The 18875-nt window shown below is 36.8% G+C and overlaps 2 protein-coding genes and 1 gene segment (V, D, J or C); 2 read left to right on the forward strand and 1 right to left on the reverse strand.

Moving 5' to 3' along the window:
- Positions 1 to 9164, forward strand: part of LOC132125366 (Ig kappa chain V region K16-167-like) — a 40505-nt gene extending 31341 nt beyond the window's left edge. The window contains 1 exon segment of the V gene segment in view: positions 8607 to 9164. Coding sequence covers positions 8607 to 8932 — 326 coding nt within the window.
- A 1979-nt stretch (positions 9165 to 11143) lies between these two features.
- On the reverse strand, positions 11144 to 13515 carry LOC132125179 (transmembrane emp24 domain-containing protein 6-like). Its single transcript, XM_059536448.1, has 4 exons — positions 13233 to 13515; positions 13014 to 13140; positions 12598 to 12773; positions 11144 to 11638 (listed from the first exon to the last, which is right to left on the reverse strand). Exons 1-4 carry the CDS (start codon positions 13443 to 13445, stop codon positions 11408 to 11410), a joined length of 747 nt encoding a protein of 248 aa, XP_059392431.1. The 5' UTR covers positions 13446 to 13515; the 3' UTR covers positions 11144 to 11407.
- A 2961-nt stretch (positions 13516 to 16476) lies between these two features.
- On the forward strand, positions 16477 to 18322 carry LOC132124685 (peroxisomal coenzyme A diphosphatase NUDT7-like). The gene is made up of 3 exons (XM_059535807.1): positions 16477 to 16857; positions 16936 to 17094; positions 17960 to 18322. The coding sequence occupies exons 1-3, from the start codon at positions 16522 to 16524 to the stop codon at positions 18308 to 18310; spliced, it is 846 nt and encodes a 281-aa protein (XP_059391790.1). The 5' UTR covers positions 16477 to 16521; the 3' UTR covers positions 18311 to 18322.
- Positions 18323 to 18875: the final 553 nt, after the last annotated feature.

An 18875-nucleotide genomic window follows, 5' to 3' on the forward strand; every position in this document is an offset into this window, starting at 1 on the left:
CAGCAATTTCAGAACAAACAGAAAAAAAAAATGCATCTAAAATTTTATCCCTGGACTATAAACTTTAGACGATAAATTCTAAAGTAAAAGGTCCACTATTACTTTAGTGCTTTTCTTTCATTGTTTATAATATAACTTATATTTTGTTTTGTGAGTGTTAAATAGTCGTTGTAAAACAGGCAGTATTGTAGTAGTGGGCATGGATGGAGAAGTTAATGTAAATACAGTAACACACCATTGCGATACATCCATATGAAGACGTTCTGCAGGTTCGTCGTCTTCATTTTCATCTCGCTCCGACTCTGGCTCGAACATATAAGGCTGGATAAACAAGTCTTCCGTTGTTGACATTTTGTTAATAACGTGTGAATAAAAAGTTTATGTGCCACTAGATCATCTTATCTCTGCTATCAAATGGCAAAAATGGCAGAACGGGGCGGAGTTGAACCGATTGTCACCTCTGTAACCTGCAACCACATCAAAACGAGTTGCTCTCAGACGCACATCAGAAAAGGGGTAGAAAGGGGCCTGTGGAGCTATAATAATGAGGAATTCAGACCCAAACATTGCAGTTCCGCTTTATATAGACCACAAATGTATGATTTATTTGTAAAAAGGAACGATTTAAAAGCATGATATGACTCCTTTAAGTTTTTGGGTTTGGTTTTGCTCTTTTGTTTTTTTTTTTTTTGTTTTTTTTCCTGAGGAAGCACAGCTTCCTTTATGCTGTACTTTGGAACTTGGAATCTTCAGTAAAGCCCTTTTGTTCGATCATCAAAGCCTGCATGTTATTCTTCTGCTCTTGGGTCCATCAGTTATCTATCACCTTGTGGAGAGCTGGTGCTGAGCGTGATGGTGGAGGAGAGGTGGGGGCCAAGCTTAACAGTTTGTGGGCAGTTTGTGAGGAAGTCTATGTGCGAATGGAGGGGTAGAGGCACGAGCACGTAATAATATGATCCTCCTGGGAAGCAAAAATAATCCCACTTTGCCGGAGGAACACCCAACGCTTCCCTTGGCTGGGGACGCTTTCTGGATAATATTAAACAAAATAAAATTTTTGTCAGTTTTTCACTCATGACCATCTTCTCTCTGTCATCCTACCTCTCTGATGGCCCTTTTCATTACCCAATAGCATAACATTCCCCTATTTGCGAGGCCGGATTAAGCTATTTAGCATCCAATCATTAAAAATAAGACAAGCTTGACTGTTCCCACCACGTTATTCACATGTGCATTTCTAACAAACTTTTAGGCTACAACATATATAAACATATGTATAAGTACAGCAAGATTTTATCATAATCATATTATCATTTTAAACATCACCCCATAATTAGAAATGAATGGACAATGCACAAACAAATCATAAACAAACAACGGAATAATATAAATGTTTTAACCTTTTTACTCATATGATTTTTATATAGGGTTTCATTAGGAACAGGAATGATGGTGGCTGATTTTAAGCAGGGTGGTATGATGGCTGGTGTCTGTGAAAGGTTGAAGATCTTTGTAAAAGGATGATTTTATAACATTTGTGTACTAAATTACTACTGTAACTTTACAGTAGATAACATTGAAGTCTTTAGCATACAGTATTTTTAATGGTGATGATAGTAGTTTATATTAGTTTAGTTTAGTTTACAGTATTATTAATCCTCTGGCTGCTACTGCTACGAGTTGCTAGGAGTTTAATGCTTAAGTAAACTGAGACAAAACTACAGTAGCGTAATTACAGTTGAATCTGAAGGCAAGGCAAGGCAAGGCAAGTTTATTTATATAGCGCATTTCGTACACAATGGTAATTCAAAGTGCTTTACATAAAAGAAAGTAAAATAGTTATGAAGAAAAATAATAACCAGAATAAAACAAGCAATTTTAAAACTTTTAAAATTATTAAAACTGTACTTATTTAAAATGAATTTAAAACAGTTTACATAAAATTTAATAAAAAAAACAGTGAAAATATATATTGCAATCAGTTCGGACATTGCACAGTGCTCATTCAGTAAATGCACAGCTAAACAGATGAGTTTTAAGTCTAGATTTAAATGTGACTAGTGTTTTAGCACATCTGATCTCTTCTGGAAGCTGATTCCAGCTGCGGGCGGCATAGTAACTAAAGGAGGACTCCCCTTGTTTTGTGTGAACCCTTGGTATTTCTAACTGACTCGATCCTAATGATCTGAGTGCTCTGTTAAGTTTATATTCAGTGAGCATATCTGCAATATATTTCGGTCCTAGGTCATTTAGTGATTTATAAACGAGTAAAAGTACTTTAAAATCAATCCTAAATGTAACTGGAAGCCAGTGTAAGGACCTGAGGACTGGTGTGATATGCTCATATTTTCTGGTTCTAGTCAGAATCCTGGCAGCAGCGTTCTGGATGAGCTGCAGCTGTCTAATGGTCTTTTTGGGAAGGCCGGTGAGGAGCCCATTACAATAGTCCACCCTGCTGGTGATGAAGGCATGAACAAGTTTCTCCAAGTCTTGGCTGGAAACAAAAGATCTAATTCTTGCAATGTTTTTTAAATGATAGTATGTTGATTTAGTTACTGCTTTGACATGACTACTGAAACTAAGGCCTGTCTCCAGAATCACACCAAGATTCCTGACTTGATTTTTAGTTATTTGACCCCTAGAGTTAAGGTATGCATTCACCTTGAACACTTCATCTTTGTTTCCAAATGCAATGACTTCAGTTTTTTCCTTGTTTAACTGAAGAAAGTTCTGGCACATCCAACTATTAATTTCATCAATGCATTGGCAGAGGGAGTCAATGGGGCTGTAGTCATTTGGAGATAAGGCTAGGTAAATCTGGGTATCATCAGCATAGCTGTGATAGGCAATTTGGTTCTTTCTCATGTTTTCATTTAGTGGGAGCATATACAGGCTAAACAAGAGCGGTGCAAGAATTGAGCCTTGTGGGACTCTGCATGTCATGGACGTCCACTTAGACTTATGCTCTCCTAGACTCACATAATGATCTCTCCCTTCTAAGTATGACCTGAACCATTTGAGTACCATCCCAGAAAGCCCGACCCAGTTTTCCAGTCTCTCTAGTAGTATGTTATGATCGACAGTGTCAAACGCAGCACTGAGATCTAGCAATACCAGAACCGATATTTTGCCAGAGTCACAATTTAAGCGAATATCATTTATTATCTTAATGAGTGTTGTCTCTGTGCTGTGATGCGGTTGGAAACCAGATTGAAAATTGTCCAGGTATCCATTTGAGTTTAAGTATTTGTTCAGCTGATTAAAAACGACCTTTTCTATAATTTTATTGCTCTTTTTCAGGAGGGGCTTAACAACTGCATTTTTTAAGGAGTTTGGAAATGTCCCAGAAAGAAGTGAGGCGTTCACCACTTCTTAAAGATCTGCTTCTAAGCAGTTAAACACATTTTTGAAAAAAGATGTGGGAAGTGTGTCAAGATAGCAGGTTGACGATTTTAGGTGCTGCACTATGTCTTCCAGAATTTTGCTATCAATTGCTTCAAAAATCGACATAGTATCTTTTTGATATTGTGGCCTAATCTGTCTGACCTCTGCATTACTTGAGGATGTGCTAATCGCCTTCCTGATATTGATGATCTTCTCAGAAAAAAAGGATGCAAACTCATTGCATTTGCTGTCTGAGAGCATTTCACTGGGAATCTGACTTGGGGGGTTTGTCAGTCTCTCAACAGTGGCAAAAAGAGTACGAGTGTTATTTAAGTTACTGTTTATAAGGTTTGAGAAGAAATTCTGTCTAGCTGTGGCTAGTTTCACTTTAAAAGCATGAAGGCTGTCTTTATAGATGCTATAGTGAATTTCAAGTTTTGTCTTCCGCCACATCCGCTCTGCTTTTATGCATTGTCTTTTCATAGTCTGAACTGCTGTTGATCTTCTCCAAACTGATTTCTGTCTGTTTGTTTTCTTACAGATTATTATTGGAGCAATATCATCAATAACATTCTTAACTTTTGAGTTGAATGAATCAAGTAGAATATCAACAGAGTCGGCAGAAATGCTTGGTGTTAAAGATATAGCCTCCATAAATAGTACACTTGTGTTCTCGTTAATACATCTTCTGACAGAGACCGATCTAGATTCAGTTGTAGCAGACATCAAAATATTAAAGAAAATACAGAAGTGATCAGATAGTGCTATGTCCTTAATAACAATGGATGAAATGTTTAGACCCCTACTGATGATTAAGTCTAGAGTGTGTCCACCTTTGTGTGTGGGTCCATGCACATGCTGAGTCAAGTCAAAAGTGTTTAGAACCGTTATCATTTCTTTTGTAGTTTTGTTTTCTGAATTATCTATGTGAATATTAAAATCCCCTGCAATAGCAAAACAGTCAAACTCTGAGGAAATCATTGATAACATTTCTGTGACCTCTTCAACAAAGGCTGGAGAGTATTTTGGAGGCCTGTAAATAATAATAAACAGAATGCGTGGAGCACCTTTCAGCACAATCCCTAGATATTCAAAAGACAAGTGCTGACCAAATGACACTTGCTTGCATTGATAGACATCTTTAAATAGAGCAGCAACACCTCCACCTCTCTTAACAGTTCTGCAGACCCTCATGTAAGTGAAGTTAGGAGGGGCTGCTTCATTAAGGACTGTTGCATTGCAGCTGTCTTCAAGCCATGTTTCGTTTAGAAACATAAAATCCAGATTGTTTGTGGTTATAAAGTCATTGATTAGAAATGATTTATTTTTCAGTGAGCGAATGTTTAAAGATGCTAACTTAATGGCTGTGCTTTGTGTCTTTACATCAATCTTAGTTTGATGCATAATAGGCCGCAGATTAGATGAGTTTGCCCTTCGGCTTGAGAAGGCCTTAGACTTTCTATCACGTGATAAAACTGAAATAGAGAAAGCTACAGGCACACTGGGTTCCCGCTTGTTCAGTAGGCATTTGTGAATGTTGCTGTTATTATAGCGGGGAACCGACACATATCACTGAGAGCTGCTATCAGTTGTTTTTGGTTCACCTTCAGCAGATAGAGGGTTTGGGCCCTGGCGTTGTGGCAGTGGTCGAAGAGCTCTCGCAGGAGCAGGGACCACAGGCTTTGACGTTTTGGGGCCTGCCGTTTTTTTGTGATATCTGCGGGCTTGCAGCAAATGAGTGAGAGAGTTTAGTCCCAGCATACACCAATTCCTCCATTTTCTGTGAGAAGCACAGAGGTGGAGATGCTGGAGAAAGTGATAATGTGTCTGGTGAGATGGGCTGCGTCTCTGGTGTTTCCGGTGGCTGTGATATGTTGTCCTGGCTTCCCTGGCTGTTTTCCAGAAAGTAATCCCTGGGTGCTGAATCTTGTAGCTGTTTTGATACATCACAGTCAGTCTGTGAGGAGCTCTGTGGGCAGGGCTCAGTCGGGATAGTGTCCATGAGCAGTGCTTGTTTTGGCTGTGTGGTGTTATCAGTGTCCTTGTGGGATAAGTCAACCACATGATGACTCGGACCCGGTGTGTGTGTGCTGAATGGATTGACACACTCTGCTGAAGGATGACTGAGGGAAAAGTAGATATTGTCCTTAAACACTCTAGCACCAAGTTTGTTTGGGTGGAGGCCGGTTTAAACAATTGTCTATGGCCCCAGAAAAGATTGAAGTTGTCAATGAAATTCATTCCTTTTATATTACAAGATCTTTGTAGCCATGTGTTCAGCCAAAGCAACCATGAAAACATATTTGTTCCCCTTGCTGGGAGTGGTCCACTGATGAACGACTGAACTTTGAGTCTTCGAAGTGTTTCAAAGAGTTCACTGAAGTCCTTCTTAAGGAGTTCTGACTGCTCTTTCCGAATATCATTCTTCCCCACATGGATGATGATTTGATTTGCAGTCTTGTGCTTTATCAGAATGTTCTGAAGTTTCTTGTTCACATCAGAGACCGTTGCTTGAGGAAGACAGCATGTTGTTGTAGTCCTGCTACGGATGTTTCTGATAACAGAGTCACCCACTATCAGAGTCCTTGGCTCGGCTGCGCTCTGAGCTGAAAGCCGCTGTCTGCTCGTCCTTGAGCGCCTGTTAGTAGCGATGTTAGCTGCTGGCTGATCAGATCCATCTTTAAATACATTTGGGGATTCCTCACCTACATTCATTAATGCTTCAAATCTGAAGTCCATTTGAGTCCTGAACAGTTACTTACCTTTCATAATCATGCAGGCTGCCGCTGATGTCCGCTGAGTCGCTGCCTGGACCGTTAAAATTTGAACCGGAGTGAAGCGGGAAACATATTTAACCCAACAGTTGGGATATAACTAAAAATAACCCAACGACGAAAAAAAAATGACCCAACAAATTTTAAGATAACCCAACACATTGACCCAATATGTGTAACCCAACGGTTAGGTTAAAAAAACAACCCAATGTTTTTTACTGTGTATTTTTACACATTCTTGTACATTTAAATAAAATATTTTAAAATATATTTGTAAATGTGTTATTTGCATATTAAAATAAAATCTGTAATTTACAACAAAGTAGTTTCAAAATATGGTTGTATTAAGTCATTTTTATTCAAAATACTGATGTTAATTAATATAAATATTTAACTCAACTGTTGGGTAACTTTTAACCCAACAGGATTTTAACCCAATGGGTTGGGTTGAAATAACCCATAGATGGGAAGGTGCTGTACCAACCCATAGTTGGGTTACAGGTTGGGTTATTTTTAACCCAACATTTTTTAGTGTGTACAGATTGGACAAAAGAATGTTAGCAATTAAAAAAAAATTGTACGGTAAAAATGAAGATTAGAAATGAAGATGTGAAGACACACAAACCCTCAAAAGCGCACACACTACAACACAGTCTTATGCACTGACGATACAAATTTAAAACAATACTACAAAAACCAGTAATAATTTAGGTTGTTTGTGGTTGCTTATGTACTGTAGAGTACAGAGTGGAGTTTGATTAAATTATAAGACAAATAAAGAATGTTTGGGATGTTTTCACCAACAGTCAATCAAAATTTTGAAAAATGTTTGAGTTTTCAGGAAGTACTGTAGGCTACACTTCAAAGTCTGTAAAACTGAGTTGGACATTTTCTTAATTCTCTACAGTTAAAATGAACATCTACAGTATATATTAAATGCAAATGGACTTCATCCAGTATATTTGTGCATCTTGACTTCATCTTATGTGTGGATCATATGGTTTCATTCGAAAAACAGAAGCATGCTGAATGAACCGTGTGAATCCCGGGTTTCAACATCTCTGTGCCTTGATAAGTAATAAATAACATGACATGCAGCCAAAAGTTAACTTTATTATGAGAAGAAAAAAACACAACTACCCGTTTTCCTAGCTGTTATTGTCAGTGCTTATGTCATGTCAACTGTCTGACTTTACACTTGCATAGATTCCCCAAGACAATTTTCTTGTTTTCAGCCATTATATTTAGTATATGATTATATATTGATTATACAACTGATTATACAATGAATTTGTATGAGTTTGATGACATTGTAATATTTATTGTCTAAGTTTGTCTGTTGTTCTGCTTGATAACAGCAGAAGTGAAACTGGTGTAGAAACCTCTCTCGTTTTTTTTCAAAAACTCCTTCACACAAAATCTTTTTTAAAATGTAAAAAAATATTTCTGTCTCACATAGCAACATGACATTAACTCACCACTGAATCAATATTGATTTCTGACATTAATCTTTATTAGTTGTGCAATCATGTTTGTTCAGTTCAATCCATTTATCAATGTGTCAATGTGTAATTCATCTTGCTTATGTTTCATAATGTGTTGTATTCTTATTCCCACCCTTTATTTCTTCACTCACTCGCAACAAAAATGTTGTAAAGTACAACAATTAGATGAAGACTAAAATGAGAGATTTAGAAATAGAATAGAATTCTATTTCTAAATCTCTCTAAGAAATAGAATATAAATTTCTAGAATTCTAATAGAATAGAATTCTAGAAATTTAGAAATAGCGATCCTCCCTCGTGAATATCATATGATATAATATAAAATGAATATAATAAATGAATCATGGGTGATAAATATTTCTGAAAAGGGTGATTCTAAAAAGTATTTTGTGTCATGCTGCATTGAGTGTAGTTATTATTTTGATAAGCTATTCTTTATTTAAATGTATCGTTGTTGCAATGTAATTACATAAATACTGAGTAATATTAATTACTATTACTGTGGGGTTATGGTTGGGGTGCTGGTTTAATTACTTTAAATTATGCATAATTTAATGTTGTTGTTGTAACATGTAACAGTTGTAAAAGTACATGTAACAGTTGTAACAACATCTCCTTAAAATCAAGCTGTTGTGAATCCTGCCCACTTCTTTGCATCGTCAGCACATGCTTCAGTGCTCTGAGAGTGTTTATAGAGCTGTGAGTTTAACACTTCATGACTGAGAGCAGAACACAACACAATCTTCATCATCACACAAGACACAACAACAACAATGAACAACATCATCATCTTCATCTGGACCATTGCAGCTTTTATTCAAGGTGGAATATTAAGTTTTGATATTAATAATAAGCTATTGTTGTTGTTTTACCATTTTAATATACCAATATTCTGCTATAAAGGAGCTTTACTGACAAACTGACTCTATTTTCTCTTCTTCAGCCTCCAGAGGAGTCACTCTGACTCAACCTAAAGTTAAAACTGTCCAGCTCGGTCAAACAGCTACAATAGAGTGTAACATAGATGTAGGAATATACAGCAACGACTTAGCCTGGTATCAGCAGAAACCTGGAGAAGCTCCTAAACTCCTCATTTATGACATAAACACCCTTCAGTCAGGAACTCCATCTAGATTCAGTGGCAGTGGAACAGCAAATACTGGAAAAGATTTCACTCTGAGCATCAGTGGAGTCCAGACTGAAGATACAGGAGATTATTACTGTCAGAGTGAACACTATATCAGTAGTAGCTATGTGTTCACACAGTGATAAAGAGTCGTACAAAAACCTCCGTCAGTCAGAGTCACAGTGACTGCACTGATACAGCTGAGAGACACTGCAGCTGCTGATGGAGGTTATTTCTTATAACAGTCTCATTTACTCAAAAATGTAAAAGTTTTGTACTGATTTATGAGTCTTTCTGGTTCTTTAATGTGTTTTCACTCATAACTTCACCATGGATGCATTTAATTAATCATTTAAAATGTTCCAGCATTAAACAATCCAACGTAATCTGACGATACTTAAAGCAGTGTTTGGAATAACGGCGTTTAAAAGAACGGCGTTAGGTAACGATGTTATTTTTTTCAGTAACGGGGTAATCTAACTAATTACTTTTCCCGTCGTTACAACGGCGTTAACGTTACTGAACGTCAAATGCGGTGCGTTATTATGCATTGATTTATGCCACATTTACACATAGCCGGGTATTTAGAGAAACGAATATTTCCCCCCCTCCGTTTTCAAAAATAACATCATGCACACAACATCGTTTTCAAAAAAGTTGTCGTTTACATCAACCCGCATAAATACGCCGTCGAGCGCCATCATAACTATGCCAAACCTATGGGCGGCAGTGTAGGGAGAAGGATAAAGCCATGCAAGCCAATCAGAATCCTCTTTATAGAGCGCAGAAAGTCATAACAGGAAACTCCTAATATGGGCAACAGCGTCCAGCTAACGCTGTATGAACACAGTTGTTTTGACAAGAACTGAAACTTTATATAGGAAAAAGCGTTTCAAAAGCGTTTGCACAAACGTAAAAATGAGTACCACCTTAACAGCATCCATAATCAAACAGTAACGTTACCAAAACAAACTCTAAAACATAGGGCGCTCACATGACGTTAAGCATTTTCTGGTGCATAATGTGACGTTTGAGAACCTAAAACCCTGTTTCTCCCAGTTGACACGGCAACACATAACCGGCGTTTTCAGAAATCTCCACTTTGGCCGGAGTTTTTAGAAATAATCGTTTTCAGGGATAAAAACGGCGCTTTCGTGTAAATGACAGGCCAAAACGCAGGGAAATATCTGCGTTTTCCCATCGTGTAAACGGGGCCTTAATATGCAATCCGAACGCACCCCTGGCTCACACAGCGAGTGAGCAGGTGGGTTAATAACGAGATAAGTGATTATGATTGGCTAAGGCAGAGTCATGTGTTTCATGGTAGCCAATCAGAGCCAGTGTTTTTACACACACGCGCCAGCGGCGCCAAACACACACAGTCACACACACGCAACAGCTACACAGAGATTCGCAGTAGCAGCAGAAATGGCGAGTCAGGAGCAATCCGATGAAAAGTTGGCATTTTCAAGGTGGAGATATAAGCACTACTTTAAATTCATTGTAGTCAAAACCAAGAACGTGCATGTAATGTGTGACACACGCATCTACAAAGCTAGTGGCCAAAAACACTTTTCTTACAAAGAGTGCAGGATAAAACTCTTGCTGTCTGTTGACGTGCAATAAATATCGAAAGTTATGTACGAACACCTGTCTGTTCTACTTATTTCAAATGACTTGTGAAAACTGCAACAACAAAAAAAATTATTTGACATATAGCAACTTTTTTTTTTTTTTTACAGTAACGCAAATATTTACTTCAGTTACTTTTTGGAACAAGTAGTGAGTAACTATAACTAATTACTTTTTTAAAGTAACGTTCCCAACAGTGACTTACAGCATTCAGGGAAACAGTCCTTGTGTCCTTTCAATCCAGAATTACACGAAATGAGTTCATCTCCTTTTGCGTGTCATAGAACATTAAAATTTAATTCTTAATTTCTTCTTCTTCTTCCAAAGTGTAAATCTGTGAGTCAGTAGTGAAAATTATGTTTTTGGATTTCACACAATCAAATAATATTTTCACTCTTTTTTTCATAATTAAATAAAATTATACCTTGATTGGAAATGACTCAAATATATTCTGCTCACAAGTTATATTTACCTTTGTTTTTTCAATTTGATACATGTTTTACTGGGAATGGTGGAAATGATGTCACAGTCATGACAAAGTCAGAATAATAAATATTATAATGAATTGTAACAGTTACTATTATAATGAATTTAATATTTTAACATTGAAAGTCTTCCTAGAGAGGCATTTGAAAAGCAAGAAAAAAAATACATGAGGAAGTCAGTTTTAATATGATATTAAAATAACCAAATAAACGTATTTAAATTTAAATTTATGCATTTAGCACACGCTTTTATCCAAAGTGACTTACATTGCATTCAGGTTAACATTTTTTACCTAACGTGTTCCCTGGGAATCCAACCCACAACCTTGCGCTGATAATGCAATGCTCTACCACTGAGCCACAGGAACATAAACTGAAAAAAAATAAAAATAAAAGTGAAATAATTTGCTTTTAGTTTAAATTCATTCTTGGTTCATAAAAGTGTTCAAAAGACCCCTGTATGGCTGTATTATGAAGAAACAGACAGGTCTGATGTTGATGTTAACAGCGGGGTTTGTGTCCCTCTGCTGGTGTGGTGTTGAAGAGTCTCTTGAGGCAGTGGAGCTGCAGGTATCCAGCTGTGATGATGACCAGACTCTGGATAGCAGACCAGCTGTTCACATAAGTGGAGTTGGACTGAAGCAGGTAGAAATCAGCACCGCGTCTCATTCGCTCGTAGTTATAATGACGCCACATGTGGAAGACAAACCTCTGCAGCCTGCTGCTGCTTTCCTACACAAAGATTTGAGAAATGGAAATGAAATTTAACTTGGCATGTCAAAATGAAATAAATTGCTCAAAATGTAATTTTATTCAAGTGTGTAAATAAATTATGTATATATATATATATATATATATATATATATATATATATATATATATATATAAAAGTTGGGACACTAAAAATTGTGAGTAAAAAAGGAATGGAATAATTTACAAATCTCATAAACTTATATTTTATTCACAATAGAATATAGTTAACATATCAAATGTTGAAAGTGAGACATTTTGAAATGTCATGCCAAATATTGACTCATTTTGGATTTCATGAGAGCTACACAGTCCATAAAAGTTGGGACAGGCAATAAGAGGCCGGAAAAGTTAAATGTACATATAAGGAACAGCTGGAGGACCAATTTGCAACTTATTAGGTCAATTGGCAAAAAATATAATATCGAGGACCATCTTCGGACGACGTCGCTCTGCAGGCAGTGTTCAAAATAACATCATAGAATGTGCAGAACATGTCATATGGGTAGCTGGTGGTGTTAGCTAACATCAGGAACAGTCTTGTATGGTCCTCGAGAAATCAGTCCCCCTGATCCAGCAGGAGGAGGAGGTATTTGGGATGGAAGATGGGATCAGTAGGGCATAACATGGGAAAAATGGAATAAACAAAAACAGAGGGAGCACTCTGTTAAACTGTTGGTTGGAGACAAATGTAGTAACCTACATGGAGAAGTTCAAGACCCAACAACAAGTAACGCACAGACTGGGACTTAAATACATGGGATAACAAACTAGACCTGATGAGACACACCTAGGAGCAATCATCAATTAGACATATGGGCAAACTAGGTCACAGAGCATATGGGGAGCATGTGTATCATGTTATGTATTCTTCTGCTTTTGTAAGATGTTGTAACAGTTCTTAAACAATTCTTGAATATATATATATAGTTGTTTATTACCTCAATGAAGGACAATGTACTATTTATCTGTTTCATATCCTCTTCTTTCTTTTTCTTCTCTTCTTCCCTTTGTTTCTCGATGTCCTTTTGTCCCTCGTAATACACACCGAAGTTCAAGAAAACCTGCATGCTCCCGAAGCGATTGTGGAAATTACTGAAGCACATCTGATAAAAACCTGCACACATAAAGATTTTTTTTTTAATCCATGTTTTTAAAGCTTAAAAATGATTATGGCACTTTGATGATAATTGATTTTGTACCTTTTCTTATTTAATGTTTTAAATAACAGTTTACAAATTCAGAACAACATGAATGTTACATGTGAAACCAACTTTGAATTAAATATATATATATATATTTTTTTTTAATCTGTTAATAAAGTACCAGCAGATATACTAAAACTCTCATGACTTACCAGTCTCCTGAACACTGAAGGCAATCTGGCCACTTGCATCATCTACTGTGCCGACTATTAAACCGCTCGGAGCATTAACGGTCACAGAGAGATGTCTGTCCAGAGCAACACCAGTCACCAGCTGCACCTGAACAAACACTGAGTGAACTTTAACATTCAAAGCATTCAAGACCATACCTATATATTTACATGTAGAATAATGTCTTATCAATGTCCTACCATGAAGTTTAAGTAGAAGCGCTCGCCGAAGTGAGCAAAGTGCCAGTAGCACTGGAGGTCTCCAGCACGCAGCATGATGGAAAAGTCATATTGATCGGTTCCCCAGAAAAGCTCCTGATCTGAAAGCTCTGGATGAGGGTCCTTCAGCGCTCCACCGCTGCTCAACCCAAATAATAACAGAAGCCAAAGCAGATAAAAGCATTTCTGTAACATTTCAAATGTTAATTCAAATTGACTATAAGCTAAATGAAACCAGAGAGCAGCTCAGTTTCTGATAGCACTGCAGTTTTTTTGATGATGATTAACTTTGAGTCGGACGTGTTACAGCTGGGAAAATCCAAGTGTGGCCACAGGTGCTCTGGAAAACATTTCTAAAGCACCCTCACAACACTTTTTACCATACATCTAGAGTCCTCCTGCTTACTGTACTGTTTAATTAACCACTTTGCTCTTAAACTTTGTTAAATCTCCACCTTTACCTTGTTATTATTAGTATCATTATACAATATATTTTTCAATTAATATTCTAACTTACATTCAGTATACGGTTTTGTAGGCTATTGGTTTTAAACACCATGTTTTCAATCCTGAGCTAAGAGTAAAGATGAAAAGATGAAAGAGATAATATATCCAAGGGCATTAAAGATATTATTCAGCTTTAGAAAAGAAGTGCCTCACTGTCAGTACCTTAGCAGGGGCTGCTCCAAGTGTGTGACTGCACAGGGCCTCGCTCCTGGCCTGCTTTTTATGACATTTATGTCTGTTACATACTGTTTTTCCACCCATTTTGTCCTTTGAAAAACTAAAATAGTCATAGCTGATAGACAGTATAAAACTCAGTGTATAAGAATCAGTAAAGCCGTTTGTTGTTAGGATGACAAAAAGTTTCACCCCGGGCATCTGGCCTGTTTTAGGCTTCTCATTATTTTTATATTTTAGATATCCATCAATTAGTGATAAAAAAAATTGCCACGCTGGTGGAAACAGCACAAGATTGTGCTACCGTGACTGTCAAGAGCGACTCAACAGTGTTTATTGTCCCGCAGCAGCGCAGCTGAACAATTCTGCGCTCAAATGTGTGCAATAGGCTTAAGCTTGCCGCAAAGCACCTGCAAAAGTAATTGAGGATGGAGATATTTGAATTATTTACTAATAAATAATATAGAATTTTCTTTATTTTCATTTTTCATTTTTAAGTGCATACAAATAAAAGTAAACCCTTTAGTTGCGAATGATGCTTTGCTCTTACCTTTATGAGCAAAAATGACATCGTAAGTCTATCCACTGAAACAAATGCAAGTGATTGCAAAATGCAAGCTTTAGCCTGCACTCCCCGCACAAACTTTTGGATGTAGTGCACATTTATCTGGGTCTAAAGTTTAAACATTGTTATGCTTCAAGTCAATTAAAATGCAAAGAAGAAGACTTCTTTTTTCACTGTATAAAGTTCCTAGATCACATGTAATTAAAAAAAAGAATAATTTTGTCTACTTAAGTTTTTTAGAAGTAAATGATTCATCAACAGTTAGCATTTTAATTGACACGAATGAATAAAAGTATATAAATTATTATTAAACAGTTACAGTTGATTTATCCACTCAGAAATCCTCATTTTACATGTCTGTTAGACAGAAATATATATATATATATATACATTGATTTTGACTTAAAATAAAATGCAAGTAGATTAGGCTAATTAAATTTGTCTTTATTTGTTTTTTATTTTCATTGCCTAAAGTGTTTGTGAGACTCGCGCCAAATTAAACGGAAGTGTTGACAGCTTCCGTTTCAAGTGAAATTACCTCTCATAATCTACTGAAATATTTACTTATTTCACTTATCCTTATGAATGAATTTCACAAAGGTTGATCAAGGTTTTCACTAGTGTATGTACAAGGTTTCCAGTAGAGCGTATAAATAATTTACACTAAGGTTTATCAATATTTTTCGTTTCACTAGTGTTTGTAAGAGATTTTCAGTAATGCATATGAACAAATTGTACTAAGGTTTATTCATGTTTTTTGTTTGTAAGAGGCTTTTCAATAGTTATGGACTATAAGGCCTCTAGTAATGCCTTGCACTCTTAAAAGAGCACACTTTAAAGCAGTCATTCCCAAAGTCGGGGTCCCGACCCACAAGTGGGTCGCGGGAGATTTTGTATGGGTCGCCAAGTCGAGCACTATTTTTCAGTGTGCTATATACTCTTGATTAAAAATTTATATGTGTAGTTCACCAATTAGCCGCACGAGGGAGCTCGTCGTTTTCTTCCGTTTTTTGTTTTTTTGTTTTTTTTTTTTAGCTGCGCTCTGCACTCGGCAACCAGCCATAAAAATGACATTATCATCATTTTGGGTAAGCATTTCATCTGAATACCCTGTCTTAAGCAAGGCAAGCATACTGTTGCTTATTACTTTTACAACTACATACAAATGTGAAGTTGGGTTCTCAGTTCTCACAAAAATAAAGACAAAATACAGGAATAGACTGAATGCTGCACGTGATATGCGTGTTGCACTCTCCTCATGTACAAAAAAATGAGAGCCTGTCATACTGTGCACTTTATAAAATGTGTATATTACAGTGGGTGCATAAAAAAGTTCTCAAAAAATATTTCAGTAAGAAATTTGTTCATATTATTCTGGTAGATGTGCATTGAATGTTATATGAAAGGCATGCATTAATTCTGTCTGGTTTTATTGATGATAGGAAGAAAAATAAATGATTAACTGCACTATTTTGCACTTTGTCTCATTAAGTATAAATTGTGTAGCCTACACTGTAATGATGAGAATATGAAAACAATGAGATGCCCTGTCAACTCTTCCTTTCTCATTTCACCTCTGCATTTTACTTATTGTCAACAACAGGTAAATAAAAAACAATTGTGCTTTGTCAAATATCTGTATCTCTTTTAAATAGTTAAGTGGAAGCTTAACTGACCTTAAAAATGGTCATACATATTTTGTTAATGCATAAATTCTCTTTGTGATATATGAACTATATGGGCCTAATGTTTATTGGGTCACAAGGATTTATCGACTTTAAAATGTGGATCCCCAGAAAAAAAGTTTGGGAAACACTGCTTTAAAGGGCTCTGCCCTTCAAAGGGAACAGGGAATAGGGATGTTTACCTCTGTTTGGAATTCGCCCAAAGTGAAACAAACTGTGCTAGTGTCGCTTGAAATGGCACGAACATCTCTGACCAATAAGAGACAACTTCCGAGCCGCTTAGCCCCGCCCCTGCTGTCAACGTCAACGTGTAACTGCTCTAACGTTAACTGCTTGATCTATGTTCTATTTCAGTGCTCCACTGTCTGATGTTTATCCAGAAGTGTTTTCACACAATGAACCCGAGCAGAGCCCAGAGGAGCATTATGGGAAGCGCCGAGAGAGGCGGAAGCGTCCTCACTCACACACAGAGCATTGTGAAAGTGTCCTGACACAAGTGTCTGAGCTCATATCCGCCGCGATGGACCTGAAGGAGAAAACTGTGGCGGCGCTAAAGAAACACGACAGCGGCGAGCAGAGTCTCCGTTTCCCGGAGCTTCCCGGAGCCTCGGTGCTGATCCCGCTGCTGCTGAGAGACGGACAGCTGCGGCTGCTGCTCACCGTGCGCGCCATCCACGTGAGGACACCGAAACTGCTCTATAATACTGTGTTTATATATGTGCAGATGTGCTGAGAGCTTGTGGATGTGTTGCAGCTGAAGCAGCACGCCGGTGAAGTGTGTTTCCCGGGAGGAAAGCGCGAGCCCGGGGACCGAGACGAGGTCCACACCGCGCTCAGAGAAGCAGAGGAGGAGATCGGGCTTCCTCCGGACACGGTGCAGGTCATCTGCACACTCTTCCCCGTCCTCAACAAGGTCCACTGTTTGATATTTAATATAATAATAATAATATATATTTATATCTACAGTTATAATGCATTGTGTGTGTGTGTGTGTTTATATATAAATATAAATGCCTTTATATAATCTAAAATATATTATTAAATATAAATTTAAAAATGTATAATTAAAATATAAATTATATAGAACACTACATACGTGCTTATTTCTGGTGCCTACATGATGTATTTTAATAAAATAATAATATTGTTATATACAATACCATTCAAAAATTTGGAGTCACTGCGATTTAAAAAAAAAAAAAAAAAAAAAACTTGTTTTGAGCACACGCATTAAAATAATGAAAAGTAAGTGACAGAAAAGTCATTTATAATTATAAAAAAAATATATATATATTATCCTGTTTCCCCAAAAAAATGAAGCAGCACAACTGTTTTCAACATTGATAATAATCAGAAAGCAAATCAGTATATCAGAATGATTTCTGAACGATCGTGTGACACTGAAGACTGGAGGAATGATGCTGAAAATACAGGAATAAATTATATTTCACATATCTTAGTATAGATAGCAGTTATTGGATATTGTAATATTTCCTACTGTATATTTGATCAAATAAATGCAGCATTAGAGCCTCTTTACAAAATATATTATCATGAATGAATAATATTATCATTGTTGCCATTTCATTATTAATATTACTGAATAGCTCACACTAAAGGCATTCTTATTTAGTGGATCCTGCTTGCATTTTAATAAACTATTACAGTATATACAGATTATAATGTAGGTTTTAATTGAATATATTTAATGTAATAATGTGAAATGGGGAAGAAGTGTGTATTTTGGGCAGCTGTAACGTCTGAAAGTGTTTCCTCAGACTGGTCTTCTGATCACTCCGGTCGTGGCTTTCATCGAGGACTCCTTCGAAGCGCGTCCGAACGCAGACGAGGTGAGCGAGGTGTTCACCGTTCCTCTGGAGTTCTTCACTAAAGCGGCGGATCACGCCGGATATCCTGTGCCCAGCGTCTTCGGCCCGACCCACAGCTTCATGTACACGGACCCCAGCACAGGCAGCATCCACCAGATCTGGGGTCTGACCGCCGCTCTGGCCATCACCGTCGCTGTGCTGGCCCTCGGAGAGAAGCCCGAGTTCGACCTGGGCTTCAGCCTGGACGATCCTGCTTCTGGGTTCAAAGACCTGCTGAGTCGTAGACTGAGCAAATTATGAAGACGCTTCAGATTCAGAGGCATTGATCAAACCAGGAGAAATGATTTACTGTCATGCAACTCTAAAGTTACTAGAGTTTGGATATTCTTCATTTAAATAAAAATTTTACTTTTTGTTTTTTTTGTATAATTAACACAATGAGGGTGTATTACACATCATTTTAGAATATGTGTAACACTGATAAATATGCTTAGATACATTTGTAAAGATGCTGATATGATATAAGGGAAAAATATATATTTATAAAGTACTAATACAGCACTAAACTATACTCATTAATTATAATAATTACTAAATTGTATATAAATCATTTAGTATAAACAGACATTAACATGCAATAATATTATATTTAAAGTTAATGTTTCAATGGTAACTGAAGCTAAAATGAATTTATATATATATATGTGTACTAGAGGTCATCATCGCGTTATATTAGTATCAGAGCCACTATTATAGTCATTTTAATTTAAGTTTTGAGTAATTTAATTGCGTTTATTAATTGTATTTTCAATTTAGTCATTTTAGGACATCAGGATAAACTGCTGCGAATGAAAATGATAAATGT

Source organism: Carassius carassius, chromosome 43, assembly GCF_963082965.1.
Source record: "Carassius carassius chromosome 43, fCarCar2.1, whole genome shotgun sequence".
Classification (NCBI taxonomy): Eukaryota; Metazoa; Chordata; class Actinopteri; order Cypriniformes; family Cyprinidae; genus Carassius; species Carassius carassius.

Excerpts from the sequence above, each read along its gene's own strand:
- LOC132125179 (XM_059536448.1), bottom strand. The coding sequence starts at position 13,445 with ATGTTACAGAAATGCTTTTATCTGCTTTGGCTTCTGTTATTATTTGGG. Across the intron at positions 13,141-13,232 it reads GCTTCTACTTAAACTTCATG|GTGCAGCTGGTGACTGGTGT; the intron begins GTAGGACATTGA and ends GTGTTTGTTCAG. Across the intron at positions 11,639-12,597 it reads GTACATTGTCCTTCATTGAG|GAAAGCAGCAGCAGGCTGCA; the intron begins GTAATAAACAAC and ends ATCTTTGTGTAG.
- LOC132124685 (XM_059535807.1), top strand. The coding sequence starts at position 16,522 with ATGTTCTATTTCAGTGCTCCACTGTCTGATGTTTATCCAGAAGTGTTT. Across the intron at positions 16,858-16,935 it reads TCACCGTGCGCGCCATCCAC|CTGAAGCAGCACGCCGGTGA; the intron begins GTGAGGACACCG and ends GATGTGTTGCAG. Across the intron at positions 17,095-17,959 it reads TCTTCCCCGTCCTCAACAAG|ACTGGTCTTCTGATCACTCC; the intron begins GTCCACTGTTTG and ends GTGTTTCCTCAG.